Raw genomic sequence first — 20,930 nt, 5'->3', positions numbered from 1 at the left:
TCTGTGGAGGATTACTTGAAATCTTTATTTATTAGTGATGTGTTTAAGCTAAGGCCTCATGGTATGATTTCAAAGAAAGAATGAATATCAGGCAAGTGTGAACGTAACTGTAGCAACAGCATTTAACACGGATGTATATACATGTACCCACACCTACCATTTATTGACCTAGCATCTTTCCTTTCACGAGTGAGGACTGGACATTTTATTTTGTACAACCCAACATCGGCAGGCCACTGACCTCAGTCCGCAGCTACTCTTTATGCGGTAGAAAAGATTTTTTTAACGTTCCTACTTGCCGCAGGGCTGGTATTTTGTTACACTGTTTCGATGCTGCCTCCGTGCTTGGCTGTTCAATAAAACATTCCTACTTTACTGACGCTCCCTGCGGGCCCACTCCTTCCGCAGCGCCCAGACCCTACCCGGGCCCTCCCGCGCCCGCGGCCAATCGCGCCTCAGGCCGCGTTGCGGACCCGCCCCTCGCGGCGAGGCCCAGCCAACGGGCAGCCGGCTCGGTTGCTGCGGTAACGGGAGCTGTGGGAGCTCCGGGCTACATCCCACCGGCGCTATGGAGCTGAGCCTGGCCCGCGTGGACTACTTGCAGGTGGGTCCCGGCCGCAGGCAGCACCGCTGTGCCGGTACCCCGGGAAGCGAGCTGGGCGAGCGCGGGTGGCCACGGGGTGAGGCGGCGGCTGAGGGGAAGTCGTCCGGCGGTCTCACGGTAGGGTGGTGGGGCCGGTGAGAAGCCCGAAGGAGGGCCACGGTGCTTTCGGTGGCGGGGCCCGAGCGTGAAGCGCCGCCCGGTGGTCTGGGGGCCGAGCAGGCCTGCCGAGCAGGCCTCAGGGTGCGCGGCTCCAGAGGAGCCTTAGCGGGGCTGGGCCCACACCGGTGTCGCGCCTCAGCCCCGCTGCGTCCCGGTGACAGCGTGTCTGCCAACAGGTGGGGGTGACAGCGCAGAAGACAATGAGGCTGCTTCCCGCGTCGGGGAGAAAGGCCACGCAGAAGGTAGCGCCTGTCGCGACACTGTGGAATGTACCGCGAAAATACTCTTAATCGTCTCTTGAGGTTCTTTAGGTAGTGTGTCATGGAGGTAGGTCTAGATTAGCGCTTAGGAAAAAACCTCTTCTCTGTGAGAGTGGTGAGACACTGGCAAAGGTTGCCCAGAGAAGTGGTAGCTGCCCCATCCCTGGTAGTGTTCAAGGTCAGGTTTGGTCGGGGCTTCGGGCAGCCTCATCTAGTAGAAGGTGTCCCTGCCTGTGGAAGGGGGGTGGAACTGGATGATTTTTGAGGTTCCTTCCAACCCAAACTATTCCATGATTCTGTGACAGGAAAAAAACCTCTGAAGCCGATGTTTTTTGAACATTTTGGAGAAAACAACAGCAACAACAAAAACCCAAAACAAAACAACTCTCCCCCATCCCCCCCCCCCCCAATCTGAATTTGGACTTGAAAAACTTTTAGGACCAGTAAGCAATTTTTAAGTCTTAAAGCATTGCTCAAACCACAAGGGAGCTCTTGCTTATTTCTCTATTTCTGTTTTGCTAACACTTTATATAGATGAAATATTTACTTTATATTTTTCCTTAATGTAAGTTCAGGCTTAGGAAACTTAATTAGGAAAACTCAATAGGAATAACAGTGCATGTTTGGTTTTAATAATACATTCTCAATTTGAAAATACAGCTGTTCCCAAATATGCTTTTTCTGGAGTATTCCATCCAATGGTTGCTGGTGTTTGCAAGTAGAAGCAGGAAAAGGATTGGAAATGCTTTTTCTTAAACCATTGTTCTTAGGCTTTAGTGTCCTACGTGTAACGGTTGACCTAGCTGTCCAATGCATACTCCCATAGAGCTATGTAAAATAAGTACTGTAGAATGCAAAGTACTTAAATACAGAAAACTATTAACATAGGAAAAGTATTATTTAAAAATACCCATGCATGTAGTAAAAAATAACAATGTGTTATACTTTTGAAGGTGGTTGTTGGAGATCAGGATGGGGTCATTACATGTTTTGGCATAAAAAAGGGGGAAGCTGTGGTAAGTGGAAATGTTCCATTCCAAGTTTTACTTTTCAAATATTCTTCCTTATGAACTTTGAAAGTCTGTTTTTATTGACATGGCCAATAAGATACCTGTGGAAGGTGTCAAGGTAGAGCTGGGGACTGATTGCTAGCCATGATGAGGGCATGCTGATTTCATGTCTGGGCAAGCACATGGTCCTCTACAGTTGTAGAGTCACACGTTACTGTATATCATGACCAAGAAGGTCAGTTTAACACGTTTTGTTGTGCAGCACACTTGGGCTTAAGTCTGTATGGGTACTCTGTTACTGTGACTGGACAAAAGCCCTCACTCAGTGAGTCACTAAGTCACGCACCTTAGGGGATTTTGCCAAACAGGTTGCTTTTTATGAGAATAGACTTCTGCCCAACTTCATAAAATTTTATCATTTTCCCCCCTTAAGGGAATACAAAGAAACCTATGTAGTCTTCTGTAATAAAAATGCAACATATAAGCAGAAGGGAGTGAGTCACTGTTATTTACAAAACCCCCCCAAAGCAACAAAACAAACCAAAACCAACCAAACAAAAAACTTTCAGCTAGCTGCAATGCTGAATTTTTCCTATGGATGGATAACACTGAAATAATAAAGTTTTAATTTATTATATTTTACAGCATTTTATACTTACTGACTTGTCCACAGATAATCCATACTATTTTAGTTTTGCCAAAAATTCTAAAGCAAATTTGTTATCCTTTATGTTAAAAGATTATAATAAATACGAGGTTGTGATGCTGAAAACTACTTTTCTGTTTACAGCCAGTGTTCAAGACACTGCCAGGCCAAAAAATTGCAAGATTGGAATTGGGAGGGGCTCTTAATACCCCACAAGAAAAAATTTTTGTGGCTACAGGATCAGAAGTGAGAGGTTTCACAAAAAGAGGGAAGCAGTTTCTTTCATTTGAAACTAACCTTACTGAAAGCATCAAAGCTATGTATGTATATTTTGCAATTTTTTTCATAGCCACAGCAGACTGTTAGTTTATAATTTTATTAAATGATATTTTTCACTGTATTGTGTGCTTGTAAGTAATGGTGTCAGTCCAACTTTACTTGTGCCATGACATGTAAGAAGGATCTTAGAAAATCATGGTGAAGCTTAGATAGAGTAGGGGACTTGGGAGGGGTATGGGGGCACTCACATCAGTACAGATGTAGGTGAGCACAGCTGGGTTATTATATCACATCCACATACCCTTTCTCTGGCAGAGAAGAAACAAATCTTTTATTTTTCTTTTTGGTTTTTGTTCTATAATGCTGTCACACATATAAACCAGCTTGGGAAGAATGAATACAATCAAAATATAATAATTAAATTTCTATAAAGATATTTGTAGGATTTTACATGAAGACAAAATAGGAAGTAGAAACCTATAGGAATCATGTGGATTTAGCATTCATAAGAAACTTTTTAATAGCTGTAACAGCTTGTGGGGTCCCTGATGCCTTGGATTGCCAGCAGTAGAAAGGCTAAAAGACTATCACTGCAACTATGTTGGGAAAATGCTACAGCAAGTCTTTTCTTCTTCTCAGGCATATTTCAGGAGCAGATCTCTTTCTTTGTGCAAGCTACATCTATAACCATTACTGCGACTGCAAAGACCAGCATTACTACCTCTCAGGAGATAAAATCAATGATGTTCTCTGCCTTCCTGTACATAAAGTGAATTGCATTACACCAGTACTTGCATGTCAAGATAGAGTACTGAGAGTTTTACAGGTTAAAATACTTGCTTGTTTATGGTTTATGTATTGATGCCATAGAATTGGACTAATTCTTGAGGAAATCAACATATCAGCATGGCTTAAACATTGTAAGGATAAGCATATTGTATCTTATTTGGCAGTGTTACTGTCTATAATGCTGGTACATTTATTTATTTATTTATTAAAGGAAAATCATTATTATAAACTTGCAGAATGAGGATTAATAGACCCACTATAAATAGGCTTTGGAATTCATAGGAAGAGGTACGTAACGAATTGATCCCTTCAAACTAAAAGTGCTCACATAAGGGAATTTAATACCTAAGTCTTTATCAGTTCGGAAATTCTTACTTTCACGGGTTAATTTTTTGACAGGTCTGAGTAATATCAAGTGGTTTAACAAATCTGTTTCCAAATTCACAGATTATTTTTAACAGCAACACATTTAAAGAGTCCTGGGTTTTATTTATATAAACTTTACCCTGTTTTGGCTTAGAAATGGTTCTCCCATTGGTATGGGGATTTTGTGCAAGTGAAGCATATCAGTTACTACTATCCATAATATTTTTTTCCTTATGCTTTGGGTTATTGTTTTGTGGTTTGGTTGCTTGGTTATTTGTCGGGTCTTTTTGGTGATGTGGTGGGATTTGGTTGGGATTCTGTTTGTTTGTTTGTTTTTTACAAAATTCCTTCAAGATAACTCTTTTTATCTTTAGGGATCTGATTTACTGTATGAAGTAGAAGTTCCTGGACCACCTACTGTTCTTGCTCTAAAGAATGGAAATGGGGGTAACAAGATTTTGAATATACACAGAACTAGATAATATGATTTTACTGTATTTTTAGGATTGCCTTGTTAATTACATTTTGCCTTAATGTTAAAAATGGTGCAGAAAACTGATGAGGTGATAGAGTTTATTACACATAAATAAATATATACACACATATATGACTGTTTTAGTTCTAAATTATGTTCATAGTTAATTGAAAGCCTCTTACAAGAGCAGTGAGATATGAAATAGTCTCATTGTGTAAATACAAACTGAGCTCTTGGGGGCCTTGTCAAAGTTAAGAGTTTGGGTTTCTCCTGCACGTGGTTTTCCAGAACTAGAATCACTAGTTGCACCTGTCCATGGGTGAATGAGAATATTGAGTAGAGTTCATACAAACTAAGACTGGAAGGATCAAGCTTAAAATGGTTTGATTATCCGTTTTGCTAATCTAACCTAATAGAAATCGCTTTAGTGTGTTAATCCGGTGCCTAATTTAGTTTCAGTTAAATTGTGTGGCAGTGGCATCAAGAGCTTGCAAAAGTAGTTCTTACTTGTGCTGAAGTCTTGGCACAACATTCACTGTTGGAACCCTCTTTGTTTCCCTTCTGTAAAGGCAGTTTAATAGCTGAAATTTAAAGTATTGGATTATGAGTGTGTTTTAGGCGTAACTGAGTGTAGGGGGGCATTCACACACGGAAGAGTGATAGCCAGGAACAAATTGTCAGAACAGGTGCAGTTTGCATATATTAATTTTTGCTTTTAAAGCCTGACAGTTCTGTTATACAGCACTAATGTTAGCATTTTCTTTTTCCTTTGGGCTATAGGGTGTAATTAAACAACACTTCCAATTTTTGAAACTGGTGTACTTGATTTTATTGATTGTAAATTCAGTTTATGTGTTCAGGTGACTCTGGAGAAGAAATTGTGTATGGAACTTCTGATGGTAAACTGGGTCTTACTCAGATTACTGGTACCAAGCCTATACCCAAGTGTGAAGTTGGAAATGACAAAAAGAGAGGAGGTATGTGTCTCAGTCTCTCACTCTTTAGCTTTCCAGCATATGTGAAGCTTTATTACAAGTCTAATAATCAGGAAATCTTATTCATAGATACTTTTGAGGGAAATTGTAATTATGTCAGTATGTGCTATTAGTACAAGTCAGCTCTCCCTTTCATTCTTCTGATTTTCTCAGAAATGAATCTGATCAGTTTCTCTTCCTTTGGGTTTTCTGTTCATGTTATTTCCAACACTTTTGCATACTTTTATTTTTACACTACTCTGGCATTTGTAAAGGAGCATTGATTCATATATATTTACTTCAGGATTTTACCATTTCATGACTATTTCTAAGTGTAAATATACCCGCTGGATTTCTTGGATGTTCAGTGGTCTTAAAGTCTCTTCAGGGGGAAGGTTAGCATCTTTCCTGCAAGTCTTTCTTTATTTGTTTTTTTTTCTTTTTTTCTATTAAAAAAAAAACCACTATAAGGGGGTTTTGTCTAAAGATGGAATAAGGCTTTCATTAAAGCTCCAGAATAAGGCTTAACTTATCAAAGCATAGTACAACACTTTTCCAGTTTTAGCCTTGGTATGTTGCTTCTGCAGCATCTATTAGCCCCTACACCTTTGTGAAGGAGAAGACCAAGAGTAAAATAGATACAATATTTTAAAATTTAAATATATCATAAAAGCTATTGCTAAATTACTTTCCTAAAATGCTTCCTAGTATGTCCTTATTCTTAATATGAAATACATATGAGTCATAAAAGTTACATTCCCTCTTGTTTTTCATATTCTTATACAAACTATATCACTGCTGCTTTTCTTTCTTCCAGACCCTCTTTCTCTTTCCTGTCCAAACAAGATTAGTTGTCATAGGCTGGTTCAACATGTGCTGGTAGTGTGTTTTTCCACTAACATGTTGAGTAGCAGTACCTAGTCCAGATCTGGCACAAGTCAGAACCCTCTTTCTGTCACCTTAGCCAGAAGAGTCCATTTACCAATAGCTTTAAGTCAATTATAAGAAATCAAGAATGCTTGCTTCTTCAACTGACAAAGTTGCAGTAGTGTGGACAGACAAATAGTTCACCTGGGAAATGTTTGACGAGGGAGAGTTGAACCCCTCAGAAGTAAGCTATTTGAACAGCAGAAGGGGTCTCTATTCAATGGTTTTGGTTTTTAATTGGTTACTGTAAAACTCACTGTCAAGCTTAAACCTCAAGCACAGGTGAGAGACTTCAGCCCTCTAGTGGACTCATCCAGAAATAGCATTAATAAAAACAGCTGACCAAGAATCTTATTTCTATGTAATTTAATGTGCTGTATGTATTATTGTGTCACAAACAAATAAAGATGAAGTAAATGGTTTTCTTTTCTTTTTCATTAGGTATCTTATGTATTGATAGTTTTGACATTCGGGGAGATGGAGTTAAAGAATTACTTGTTGGGCGAGATGACGGAATGCTAGAAATCTATAACTTTCAAAGTGCAGATGATCTTGTCCTTCAGTATGATCATGTAAGCCCATGTTTATCGTATTCTTCTTTGCTGAAAAAAATGAATTAAAAAACCCCAGCCGTTTGTTACAAAACTTATTTACAAGATCATTACTGCTAAAATGTGTGGCTTGTATTTAATCTGATAAGCTCTATAATGTTGACAATATAAACTTCAAAGCAGTATAGTAAAATAATCTTGATCTGAGGAAAAATCAAAAGAGTAGATTTGATCCCTAGTGGTTATTTCAGCCTTCAGTCAGGTTGCTAATTCCTGCTGGAAAAATGTAATCTATGAGCATTTTGCTTTAAACTGCTTTTTAATGCTTTTGTTACGCAGAGCAGAATTGGAATGCATTTGTTAAAACATCCCAATGTAACTGACAGTTATCAGCTCACTCATTTGTAGGTCTAGATATTGTGCATCTCTGTAGGTATTTTGTGATGCAGGTAGGAGGAGGAGCACAACCATAAAAACTCCATAAACCCCCCAAAACTTTTAAAATGAGTACAGTAATATTTCCCTCTGCTTGAATGCATTTATTTGAAGGCTTTACCGGAGAGCATTACATCAATCCAAGGTGGCTGTGTAGGAAAAGATGGATACGATGAAATTTTAGTATGCACGTACTCGGGTAAGCTTTGTATCATTTACTTAATAAATGTCACATAGCGTGGGTGATGAGATAAAAATTAAGCAGATTATGTTGTTAATACAGCTCACTTCCCTCAAATTTTTTTGTATTGATTGGAGCCAGGATAGTGTTTTGTTGAAAAGATCTCCTCTGATTTAATATTCACACTTAAAACTATTTTTTTTATATTTTAAGGTATTCATTATGTGTTTTGCTGTGTAACACACCAGATGGTTATTTTCTGGTGTAGACTGCTGCCTAACTGTGGTGAAATAACAAATATGTTATGTCTGAAGGAATTATGTATGATTTTTTTGTATTCAAAATACTGAGACATAGGCAAGTTTTGTTGTTGTTTTCATATCTTATATGTAATTTCCTTCCTCTTCAGCTTCATAGAGCCTTGAATAGGATTGATTTTGCTTTCAGTAGATGCTTTTCAGCTTCCCTTGTGAGGTGTCTCAGCAGCCTCTCTGTAGGATTTGACCTATTGGCCTCACTCTTACAGAGGCCACGATAAACATGCTGCATGTGTTAACTGCTGAGAGATAAAATATTGCTAATTGATTATCTTTGGTTATTTTCAGTGCTAAAAAGACAGCCTACTGAAACCTCTCATATTCAAAATAATGTATTGTGGCAAGATACAATTCTCAGTGGGTTATTGAGAAGTAACAGTGTTCAAGTACCTCTTTGAAATAGTCTTTCAGTGATTAAAAGACTCCTATACCTCACCTCATATGATTGTTTTGGTATGATAGGCTGCAACCATACTGTGGTCAAAGTCTTTTGTGGCTTCTTTTATTGGGAATGTTATAAAGATCCATGAATCCTAGAAGAAAGAAAAAAGCGAAAGCTCAGGTTCACCTGTGGGTTTTCAAAGCGGAGTAGGAAAAGTAGTGTTTTAGAGCAGTAAAAATGACACGTGAAGCCTGGCAGTAAATGACTTCTGTGGTGTAATTAAGTAAACAAAAAGATGATTTGTGGTTTTTCCCTCCAAGGGGCAGCATTCAGCCTGAAAGCACACAGTTGCAACATACTTTGCTATAAATGCATTACACAGCTTTTTGGTTTGTTTTCAGCTGTAGTACTGCAAATAACTTTAGCAGATAAAATAGAGGTAGAAAAAATGTAAGAACTCAAAAGCACAGTGTAAGAACTGCTGTAGAGGGATTTACTTCTCAAAGTATTTAATGAAAAAGAATAAGTAATGTTAAAAATTAAGAATAAAATCCATAAAAAACCATGCTCAGTGCCTAGATTAATCCTCCAAAGAAATGATTAAGTTCAAGACTTGGTTCTCTCTACCCAGTATCTGGAACAAGCATCACTCCACACATACAAAAGCTGAGTGTAAACTTTTCTTTATAGCTTATAAGGAATATAAACTTCATATATTGGTTTAGGCTGGCTGACAGGACTGACTACAGAACCTGTCCATAGAGAAGGTGGATCAGGTGAAGAACTAAAATTAAGTCAAGAAATGCAGAGCAAGATTTCATCCTTAAGGTAATTGCACTAGAAGAAAATTAGATGGAAAAATTGAAATTTTAAAAGCTGAAATGTCATCTTTACTTCCTATCTGACTGGATTTTCTATTTCATTAATGTATCTAGAAGTAGAAGCAAGCCTTTTTAAAGCAGAAATGAATATCAGCTTCATTTCAGTCTCTTTCTATCTTGCCTTCATTTGCTGATGTCTTGATGCCTTCTCCCTCAGTATCAGCAAGATAAGACTTCTTCTATGCTGCTTATAGCCTCTAAATGATGGGAGGAAAGCAGGTACTAGCATGTCACTCACAATGTGTTGTACTTCTGAAGGAAAAAGTTGTCCTTTCCTGTGACTTGTAGAAATCCCTTTTGGCAAGGTACAGTAGAAACTACATTTTCATGTGGTGTTGTTTATATTTTGTCTTTGTTATATATGTGGAAGGAGAATACCAGTCACTGCTTGAAAATTGTGGACAGAAGATAAACATGACTGCCTTGCAAGCTAATCTACTTAATTTCTAGGATAGCTTTTTTTAGACATTATGTATGGTTTCCCTTTTCTAGGAATGAACTGCAACACTTGCAGATGAAAGTACTTCAGGAACGTGAAAAGTATCAGCAGTCTTCTCAATCCAGTACTGCTGTTTCATCAGTACCTGCATTTAATGTGAATGATAAGTTTACACTGAATAAGGATGATGCTAGTTACAGCCTCATCTTGGAGGTGCAGACAGCTATAGATAATGTCCTGGTGCAAGTAAGTGTGGAGACTTCCTAGTTCAAAAATCCAAGTTATAGTATGGGAAATATATGGATTTTTAAATGTGTGAATTGTTAGAGAAGAAGAGGGAAATGAAGTGTATAGCCTTGCAATGATGAAGTACCTGTTGTAAATGCTTGTTACGAAACAAACACAATTTAAACTTTTCTTGAACACAGCAAGGTTGCCCTACCAAAGTAGACTAAAATGGCTGCTGTACTGCAAGTTTCTGTGTAATATGTTGTTTTGCATGTCCCTCCTTATTTAAACAGCAATTAACTCACTAATCTTAATGAGGTACAGATTCTCACTCTTCAGTTCTGGAAATTAATTTCAGAATGGTATGGGCCACCTGTGCACTTTCAGCGTGGAACAGCATTTGATTTGTGTGCAGTTGATGATAAATACTCCTGCCTGCAGCCTTAATTAGTAATTTCTCTTACTTCATCAGCTGAAATTAATGGTATCTTTGGTAGTCAGAAGGAGTAATGGTACTGACTTACCTTCTCTGGCAATATGCATTGGGAGAAAAATTTGACATGGAGAAATTTGCCGTAACAAATGGGAGAGAACTAGTGTAAGATCTTATTTTTCACTTCTTAATAAAAATCTATTTTTATTAAGGGTGTTATTAGAGCAATGCTCAGCTACAGCTAATTTGCAGCTCTATAGTACCTGCTGTTTCCATAGCCAAGTGAGGAATAACAAAATTGTTTAGTGTTGCCCTGAACTTAATGTAGAATTTAGAACTTATGGCCTTTTATTTAAAGAAATATAAACCAGTATCTGATATTCCTCTGCTGTGAAAAGACAATAGAATGGGGTTTTTTAATTTTCTTTTTTTTTAGGAATTATGTTACATATTTATCAGCATTTCTTGGTACTTCTGTGAAGTTATAAAGCATTACCATATCAAGCAATGAATCATCCTAATACCTTTTAATCTTATTTAAAAAAAATATTAGATTTAATTTTAATTCAACTGAAAACGCATCTAGGTAAGAAATGGTCTGTGTTAGAAGGGTTACTGTAAGTAAAAGGATCTTTAATCATTATGTATTATGATCCTTGGTTTCTTGAATGAGTATTGTAATCCCCTATTGAAATAAGGAAACACTTCAATCATGAATATACATCATGCGTATGGATTAAGTATATTTTCATGTCTGAAAGATAGTTACATGTCTTATACTGAAGTTGTTGTAAGCCAGCCACAAAAGAGGTTGGGACTCCATAAGAGAGTAAGAGAAAGATCATCATCTTACTCCGGAATTAAGTAGTAAACTGTGTGTCTGTTAGGCTTTTACCTCATGGATGAAGAAATCATTTCCTCTCCCTTATTAAAACAATTGATGACAGTTGGAAGATAAATGCGTTAGAAGCTACTCAGGAACTTAAGCTCTTTATTTTTCCTTCCTCATATGTTCTGCAGAGTGATGTCCCACTAGACTTGCTGGATGTGGATAAAAATTCTGCTGTTGTTAGTTTTAGCAGTTGTGATTCTGAGGTAAGTGAAACAAGAGATGATATTTATAGAGATTGCATTGATGAAAGCTCTTAATAATGTATAGTAAAAATAGGATTTGGATTTATATATTTGTCATTTTAAATACATGGAGTTAAACTTTCTATTTGGTAATTTCAGAGAGCTCAGCTTCATTAGAGATACTGCAGAATTAGGAGTTAGTAGCAAGCCCTGACATAAGGCAAAGCTAATGTCCGCAGAAGGATCCAGGAGAGGAGCAACTGCTTTCTTGTGTTTTTTTCCTGTCTGATCAGGAATATGAAAGACACATTCAGTTTTGGTCTCTTCTCTGAATTTGCCACTATCACATCTATTTACTTCAAAGTAATTTAGGTGAAGAACATTATATTTCTTTCTTAGTTTGTCTATAAAAAATCACTTCAGAATGTGAAAATTCTGCTGTCTAGGGACTCATATGTTTAAGTTCATTTTTTATGTAATAATTATAAACTTATACTTACAGAATTACTAATGCTGTTTAGGACCAGGGAGAAGATGCAGAAACTATCTCAGCATTATGAAAATCTTCTGTGAAGTCTTTTTCCTTCTAACAGTCCTCTGAGTGTTCTAGTTTTAAGAACTAAATTTGCACATCATTGATCTACCCTGAAGCTTTCAGAAATAAACTTTTATTTTAAGTTTCTTATAATTTATGATGATTAAAAATTAGCTTTTCTGGGTGTGTTTTCTTACTCATCTTACTTTAGCTTGTGGATTTTGGACTAATACTGCAGATGAGTGGGGCAGGCTGACACGCATTCTTCAGATGAAAAGCAGATACCTATGTAATTTTAATGGTAGTATTAAGAGGCTTCAGTTAATTTCTCTTTATACAAAGATTAAAATTAATGGGAATAATCAAGAGAGCCAAAGATTACTTTTATTTAACTTTTGTAAATTAGCTGTACATAAATGGCAAAAAATTTACTGTACACATAAAACAGACCAGTTAAAACAGACCAGTGGAACTCTTGTGAATCCACAGACTGTTTTGTGTTATTTTTCTTTTTTCTGTTCTTTATAGCCAAATAGCAACTTTCTTCTTGCAACTTACCGATGCCAAGCAAATACTACGAGGCTTGAACTTAAGGTAAAATGCTCCAAAATATTTTTCACAATAAATTAATTGTTGTGTAGATGTCTGCTTTGGAATGGAGGGCTCTCCACCTGGACTGACTGCTTAGCCGAGGCAAATGATAAGTTCAACTTCTAGTGCTAGCTGTTTCCTGAGCACTTTCTAGTCTGGGGCTTGTGCTCCTTTATATTTGTCTATAGGGTTTCTAAAAGCTTCTAAAAATATGTTACTTCAGAGGGGAGCCTGGGGTCCTTCATGAATGTCCCTGTGATGAAAGGAGTGGGGAAATCACAGATTGTGAAAATAATTCCACACACCATTGCCAGAATCAAGTAAAATAAAGAGAGGCGTGGGAAAGAAAGCTCTAGCACTGTTTGTCCTCAGAAGCATTAGAAGGAAGTTACAGTGGGAAGTAACAAGGGAATATAAACTGGATATTTATTTTGGAGAGGAAGTGAATCCAGTCATTCCATGCTTACTATACTACAGGCATGTGGGTGTTTTGAAGGTGTTTTATTTTTAAAGAATCACCAAATTCACACGTTTTGTGACTACCATCAGGAGAAATAATGAAGGAAATCACAACTAGGAAAATCCTCAACATGCACACAGCTCTGGGTTTTCTCTTTATTTAGTTGCCTAACACTGCAGCCTCCTAATCTGAGTTTACTTATGCAAAACTCTCAGGCAAAATATTATCATTAGAAATTTGTGCCTTCATGAACTGCATCAAGGGTGGGGAAGTTGGGGGTGGTTATCTGTTTGTTGGTGAGGTTGCAATAATGGACCTAGTGTTCAGAATTAGGAGTCTTATTTCCCAGGTCCCTTTCTTAAGAAATACTGTAAATGTGTTCATTGATTCTGAGCAGGTCACTTGATCTTCTCATATTTTAATTTAGGAATATGACTCTGGCCCCCTTTAATATTGAAAATACTAGGTAAAGGATAAGTAACAGGAAAAATTAATCAAATGCATTCATGATGCATAAAAAGAAGGTTTTTTTTTACTCTCACACTAAAAACATTTTTAAGCTTGCTGTTGTGTGTCATCATAGTGCAGAGTGTCATCAGACCCTGTGGATTTGGATCCTGATGGGATGGATTTGATCTGTACAGGTTCTACTGCCACCTCACTGCAATGCATTCAGGATCTCCACTGATTTACACTTGTCACATGGAGTTCATTCTCTTTTTGTATTTCGCCTATGCAGATGCAAGATAATACAACTTTTAAGTCTTGGTGCTTTTATTTCCAAAAAGAACTCTTTACTATTTGTACTCAAAACATTGAAGCAGATATCTTCCTGCCAAATGCTGCTTTTTGAGTTCCAGGACCCTATAAAATAGGGGATATGATCAAGATTATAAAACAAACCTTTACTTGAACTTCAATCTGCTCTTTTGGTTGTAAAATGCTGTTTTAGTAGTTCTTCTGCCCAACTTTTACAGTGGTGTTGATGCTACAGGTGGGACACTACTGTTTCTGTCAGTTCTGCTTGAAGGGCAGACTTCTTAGTGCAGTCTGTGTAGCTGAGAAGTGACTGATGCATTGGTATGTTCTGCAAGGCATGGAGAGTATGTCCTGTGTCTTGAATGTGTTTGTACACCCTGCTTGTTGGATATTCCACGACTCAAACTTAAACTTGGCCTCTTACTTTTCCAAAAATAGCTCAGGAAGAACTTTTGATTGTTATGAAGAGATGAACTCATATTTTGAAATTCACTTTACTCTCCTGAATTTGTTGATGTATTCTTTGCTGCCAGCTGCTACAGAATGTATTTTTTCCTTAACTAAAAAAAGATTAAAAAAATGGTGCCACTGTGGAATTGGAAGCAAGTCAACAGACTTTTTAATTTAACTGATCAAGAAGTAAATTAGAGGGTTTTATTTTCTTAATAGTTCATTTATCTAATATAGCAGCACTTCACTGGATGCTACTTCATATGGTTTTAAAGCATTCTTGACCTGCTTTATTTATAGTGGCACTATCAAGTAAATAGAGTATTATAAATATTCCTGAAATACAACAGTATTTTTTGAACACATTTTGAACATCCATGGATTTTCCAAATCATGGTAAATTAATAATTTCCCTTTTGTTCCTTTTGGTGGGTTCTGCTTTTATTTCTGCAGGTTCGGTCAATTGAAGGTCAGTATGGGACACTTCAAGCATATATAACTCCAAAAATTCAACCAAAAACCTGCCAAGTTCATCAATATCAAATTAAACCACTTTCGCTTCATCAGAAAACTCATTCTATTGACCATGACAGGTATTTGCAAAGAAAAATCAATGCCACCTTCTCTTGGAAAACTGACAGGATCCAACTGAAACAATGTTTACTTTATAAACTTGAGTGCATAATTTCTAACCTCTAACTTAACAATTTTGAGCCTGTAGTTCCATTTTGTGGGTTTTCTGACAGAAAATGTGGGTTTAATGGGTTTCTTGACAACTTTTATCCTTGGTTACAGGGTTTGGTGGAAGGGTTTTTGGTTGGGTTTTTGTTTTGTTTTTCATTTTACTGACCTGGGTTATAGTGCAGCCCCATGTGTTAGTAGAGCTGAGGGTGTGGTGGAAAGGAAACTTCAATGTTACTAACCATAGTCTTTTCAGTTTCAGCCTATTCTCCCCTCCACCCTTTTAATACAGTTCTTTCCCATAGCTAATTTGGCTCCAAAACTGAGCCACTATATCTTTTTTTTTCCCTTATCTCTCTGTTAAGAGCCTAGTATTTTATGCAATACCTTCTTGATTTTTTTCCCACACCTTCAGTTAACATCTTGTATTGCCATCAAAGTGTTGCTTGCTTCAGAACAGAATGTAAAGATTGAAGGAATGGTATAAAATGCTTTTATGTGTAAATGCTTCAGTGCACAAACAAGCTCTATTATGCCTCATTCTTGATATAAATGCTGTGTCTGTGGTTTATGCCATGGGAGATTGTTGAGGCTGTTAAGTCATGTATGCTGTATTGTCAGATATTTACCTTTGTCATAAGTTTCAAATTTAACAACTTGAAATGAGATACATCAGAAACTTCTAATTAGTGTCTTTGCCAGTTCTGACATGCTGGCTAGGAGACCAAATTTGAATGTGCTTGTAGATTTTAGTCTTGAAATACATAAAAGTAGCTGTAATCTACAAGATGTAACTACTTAGCAAGATATCTGACTTTTCCCAGGGTGTAGATTAAAAATAAACCACCATGTGGAACTAACCTTTTTTTGTATTAGTAACTAGTGCACTGACAGTGCCCCTCCTTCATTAACTGCTTTGTTTTTTGTTGTTACTTTCATAATGTCACAGACCCATGAATACACTGATGCTCAAAGGCCAGTTCAGTTTTGCTGAAATTCACTCATGGGTTGTGTTTTGCTTGCCTGAGGTGCCTGAAAAGACTCCCGCTGGAGAAAGCATCACCTTTTATTTTCAGAACACCTTCCTGGGTACACAGCTTGAAAGTACTTACAGGTAAAATATAATTAATAAAGTGCAATATGACTATGCCATGAGGTTTGTCTTTTTCATTCTTGACCAGTCTGTAAATAACATTTCACGCACATACCACTCTACCCTCAACCCCATCCTACTAAAGAGAATAGGTATCTTTTTTATAAAGGCTTGTCAAACATTACCAGGGTGTGCATTATCCAGTAATGATGCACTCTGTATCTCAAATAGGGTTTTTCTGTAAGTTTGTCAAAAAAACCCAAAATTGCCAGGAAAGAAAGGCTTGATATATTGTTAAGATGTTGGCTTGCTTTTAGAATGTAAAGAATAGAGCTAACTAACATAGCCCTCAAATGACTGTGTAATGCCTATTGTTTTCTAACGTCCTTTTTTTTGTATTGAGCAGAAGAAATAAAGGCATCTAATACTCATGCAAACAAAAATGTGATAAGCATTAAACTAAAATCCTTTTTTCTGAAGCTTTTATTAGGCAAATATTTATGTTTAAGATTAATACTCTGTTCTCAACTTAGTTATATCTTCCTTCAGCAAATTATATACATCCATCTGAAAATGGAACTGTAATTACAACATCCATTGTAATTATTTAGATGCCAGCGTACTCCCTGCCTACCATACATGTTGCCTACTCAAGATGTAATTAGTTCCTGGGTGGTGTTTTGTTGGGGAGAAGGGGAAGTTTTAATACCCTTCTGGTACTGAAGCTTTCCTGTTTGGCTTCAAAGATATTGTAATGATAAAACTTAGGAGAAATAAATACAGTCAGAAATCTTACTTGTGTAACCTTAGTGCCATACAATAAGGATAACTGCTTTGTGTATAGCTGAGATCTGTGTATACTGCTTTGTTTTATTTACTGGAACAAAGTGTGCTCTGTGAAGATTACCCTGGGAAGGATGGAATAGCATAGATGTGTATACAGCTGCATGATACATGGAGAATCATTACAAACTTTATAGAGATTGCTTACTTTGATAGGGACATTGATTTACAGGCCTTCTATTTTAACGCAGGGACAAATCTACTGCACCCATGTGTGTTTAAGTTTGTTCATTTAAATCTTTTCTTCCTTTATAGAAAAGGTGAGGGATGTTTTAAGTCTGACAACATTTCTACAATATCCATCCTAAAAGATGTGCTTTCCAAAGAGGCTACAAAAAGGAAGATTAATCTCAACATATCATATGGTAAAACTTCCTTTCCTATTTTGTTGTCCTTGACTTCAATTTTATATTCTTATAAATGGAATATTTGATACTTATTTGCTTGTTGGGGTTTTTTCACTCCCTGCCAGACATAAATGAAGAATCTGTGAGGCACACATTAAAGCTTATCCACCCAAAATTAGAGTATCAGCAACTGTTGGCCAAGAAGGTTCACTTAATAGATGCTTTGAGAGTAAGTATCTGAACTCCTGCAGGATTTTTTAGGGGGAATTATGTTGTCAGATACCAAGCTGTACAGCTCAAGTCAGATGTGTGTCATTCTGGTTTCCATTTAGTTTCTGTTCCCAGGATATGTATTTGAATTATCTAGGAGACAGACTTCTTCAAGGAAAATTCTCATTTATACTATGCAACTAGTGAATAACGTGTAGGATTACTGACTGATGTTGAGGATGCTTAAACTGGACAGTAGAAGGCAGACAGCTTTGTCACCTAACATTCTCCTTTTGCCTGCTGTTATTTTCCAGTTCCTTCTTTGTCTCTTTCCACTAACCTTTGAAGGGTTTTAGTGAATATCCAGGCCAGATGTGGCTCCCTCCCTTTGGAACTTTATCCCAGTATGTCCTAATTTCTGAATTATCTGCTTTTAAATCTTTTGCTTAATACCTCCTCCTCAACAGTTTGTCTTTGGAAGGTACCAGTTAGGCAGCTTGTCTCTTGGACTTTCTCCAACAACTGAAAATCCAACAACCAGGATTTTACTGTCAAAGACTTGCAATCATCTCTGTTGGTATTTTTTTGTGGTTTTTGAGGGAGAGCAGAGATGAAAACAGGCAACCAATTCTCTCTGGTCCTTTGGGGGAATCAAATACTAGTTGCCAGAACTCTTCAGTTAGTAGAAAAACTGACTAGCAGTGACAATAGTGTGTACCTTTATTATCATTAAGAGTATTTTCCTTTACTCGGGTTTGATGTGACAAACCAGGGGGTAGAGAACAATAGAGAATTTACTCTTAATGCACATTATGTTTGTGCAGTGATAATGATGGTGTGCGTCTTGCCTGTTTAAGCTTTTTTTCCTCTTAGCAGATCTTCTTTGATAACTCTTTCTTGGGTTTTTCTATTTGTTGGGGTTTTTTTTAGTCTTGTTGCTCCTTTTTTTTTTATAACTTATTGATAGGTAGTAAAATAATCTGATGATTGATGAAAGCTATTATTCTAGCAGATTCATGATGCACAGCATAATTACCTTTAGTCTGGAAAAGAATAGTCTTTCTGTTGAGAATAAAAAGATCTGTACTATTGATCATCTTTGATTTGTCTGATGGTAGACTGGGGCATTTTAGAAGAGGTCTTTAAAACTTTTTCCTGTCACAGTTTGAGTGATGCTTTCAGAGTTTACTTTTACTCTCAGACTTTCGCATGTGCTACACTTTTTAGGCATTTACTTACCCTAGAAATGAAGACATGATGAAGGCTTTGAGCCTCCACTAGGCTTGATCCTGTAGGTGCTGGGCAGTGATGCGATCCTGTTCTGGCAGTACTTGTAGCTGGAGGCTGTAATACACAGGATTTTGAGAATCCAGTCTAGGAAGTGACAGGTGACATCTGGCATTTCATTATAAGACTAGAAAATTAAGCACTTTGAAAGTAACTCCTGCTAGTTTGGAAGGCGACTGTCTTTGTCTCTGAAGTACTTCCTCCTGTCAGACTCCTGTCTTCATACTTTTATGCTCTTATGATAATTAAATGCTGTTAATTCTTAATGATTTATAATGTCTTTGAGGAATTACAAGTTCATGAAGGAAATGTGGACTTCCTGCTACCAAAATACCGCAGCATTTTGGAAGAGGCAGATCAGCTGCTCGAGGAATACAAGAGACAACCTGCACATCTTGAGAGACTTTATGGTTTGTTGTTCAATTCAACTTTTTATTTAAATGTAACTTAATGTCCAGAGAGCACACTCGATGTGACTCCAATTGTTATGAAGTAAGAATTAGTAGAGTTGAAATAATTTGATAAGTGCGTATATTTGGTTAGGTTCGGGACTGTCTGTTTGGTCATACAGGCAAGACTGCATATATACATCCTGGTTTTGATCATAAAAATCTGAAGTTAAAAGTAAGGCAGTAAAAAAGCCTAGCACATACTGGAAATAGCTTGTATGCTACTACAAACTTTGAGTAACTCTCTAAAGGTACTCAAGAATTGTTCATCCAAGAATTTTTGGGCATCACAAGCATATTACTGAGAATGAAGATACCAGGATTATTTGCAAGTGGCTTTTCTTAACAGACAGCTTACTTTATTCTTGTCATATATCTTGTGTTCCATGTCTTTATGGACATGATTAAGGATCATATTCAAATTCACAATGGTATTTAAGAATGTGTATGATTGTAAAACATCATAAAACCAGAAAATTAAACATGGGGTGGAAAGGGAGACTTATGGAAAATGATCCAAGTTAGTGAAGGAAATTCTGTAACCTTCTTTGGTGTTCCCTGGACACCTTTCAGCTCAGAGATTCTCTGCCAGATGCCAGGTGTAATAATCCTAAGTATATACAGCATAAGCAGAGTCCCCTTTACCCATCCCATGATAGTTCCTCACTCTTTTATGTTTCAGATGTGGGTAATTCTAAGCCAGAAATACATGCTTCAGAGTGAAGCTGGAATCTGTGGTATTATAACTGTTTTGGGTATATTTATAAGTAAAACATGGTTTAAAACATGATGTTTAAAAAGAGTCTCGTCTCTAAACCCAGATTAAATTAGAATAGTTGGTACATAATAGTGACTTAGAGATACCTCAGCTAGAGAAAACAAGGCAAATAATACTCCTGGAATTTTACATTTGCAGGTATGATCACAGATCTCTTCATAGATAAATTTAAATTTAAAGGCACCAATGTAAAAAGCAAAGTTCCTCTTCTCCTGGAAACTCTGGATGGCTGTGACCAAGACGGACTAATTGCTTTCTTTGACGCTGCAGCCTGATAAGGGAAGAGCTGGGTAATTTTTCTTTTTTTTTCCTTTTTTTTTCTTTTACTCAAGGCAGTTCAGTATTCAGTCCAAAAGCACTTTTTAAGAAAAACACTATGTTGTATTTCAGCTTTATTTGTATTTATTATCATACTGAATGCAGTAGTCACCTTTAGTTTATGTTACCTGTTAAGTGCACACAGAGTTTCTATGCCCACAATGCTCTTGAGAGCTAAAGAAAACCTAGAATCAGGTATAAATACCCCATTTCCTTCTTGCAAAAACGTTTTCCACCTGTAAGAAGGTCTCAAGAAACTGTTTTTCACAGACCTAACTATAGGTAGAAGAAATCTGTGTGTTAACCTGTACCTATGGTATTTGCCTGCTGCTGGTATCTATCTTGTCACATCTGATGTCACTGGGGTGCACGAAGAAGGGGGAAACTCTGTATTTTAGGCAGAGCTGCACGTTCACTCCTGGTTGGAGAGTGGCTGGCATTAAACTTTCTCCGCGCTTCTCCCGTGTCTTTGTTCTTAATGTCAAACTCTCGCCTTGCTTGTGGCTCGGTGTCCCTGCGGCTCGGGAGCGCGGAGCCGGCTGTGCGCACCGACCGCTGCTCAGCCTTCACCCCGGGCACAGCGGCGCCACGCGCGCTCCCGCCTGCCCGGCCCCGCCCCGAGCCCTCCCGCCTGCCCGGCCCCGCCCCGAGCCCTCCCGCCCGCCAGGCCCCACCCCTTCGCCTCAGGCACCGCCCGCCGGTCGCCCCTCCCGTGTTGG

General features: G+C 37.6%; 1 protein-coding gene across 1 annotated transcript; it reads left to right on the top strand.

Annotated features, from left to right (window-relative positions):
* The first annotated feature begins 499 nt into the window (after positions 1-499).
* On the top strand, positions 500-20,669 carry BBS7 (Bardet-Biedl syndrome 7). Its single transcript, XM_034063358.1, has 19 exons — positions 500-604; positions 940-1,005; positions 1,977-2,039; positions 2,824-2,999; positions 3,598-3,784; positions 4,488-4,560; positions 5,449-5,565; positions 6,931-7,061; positions 7,590-7,674; positions 9,081-9,183; positions 9,729-9,921; positions 11,357-11,431; positions 12,474-12,539; positions 14,659-14,798; positions 15,836-16,000; positions 17,078-17,187; positions 17,295-17,398; positions 18,953-19,076; positions 20,032-20,669. Exons 1-19 carry the CDS (start codon positions 569-571, stop codon positions 20,166-20,168), a joined length of 2,151 nt encoding a protein of 716 aa, XP_033919249.1. The 5' UTR covers positions 500-568; the 3' UTR covers positions 20,169-20,669.
* The last annotated feature ends 261 nt before the right edge of the window (positions 20,670-20,930 follow it).

Source organism: Melopsittacus undulatus, chromosome 5 (assembly GCF_012275295.1).
Source record: "Melopsittacus undulatus isolate bMelUnd1 chromosome 5, bMelUnd1.mat.Z, whole genome shotgun sequence".
In the NCBI taxonomy this organism is placed as follows: Eukaryota; Metazoa; Chordata; class Aves; order Psittaciformes; family Psittaculidae; genus Melopsittacus; species Melopsittacus undulatus.
This window is presented reverse-complemented; position numbering and strand designations above follow the sequence as displayed.

What these genes read in the sequence shown, in the direction of transcription:
- BBS7 (XM_034063358.1), top strand. Translation starts at nt 569, where the DNA reads ATGGAGCTGAGCCTGGCCCGCGTGGACTACTTGCAG. An exon ending in CTACGAGGCTTGAACTTAAG is followed by an intron (nt 12,540 to 14,658) that starts GTAAAATGCTCC and finishes TTATTTCTGCAG; the next exon opens with GTTCGGTCAATTGAAGGTCA. An exon ending in CAGCTTGAAAGTACTTACAG is followed by an intron (nt 16,001 to 17,077) that starts GTAAAATATAAT and finishes CTTCCTTTATAG; the next exon opens with AAAAGGTGAGGGATGTTTTA.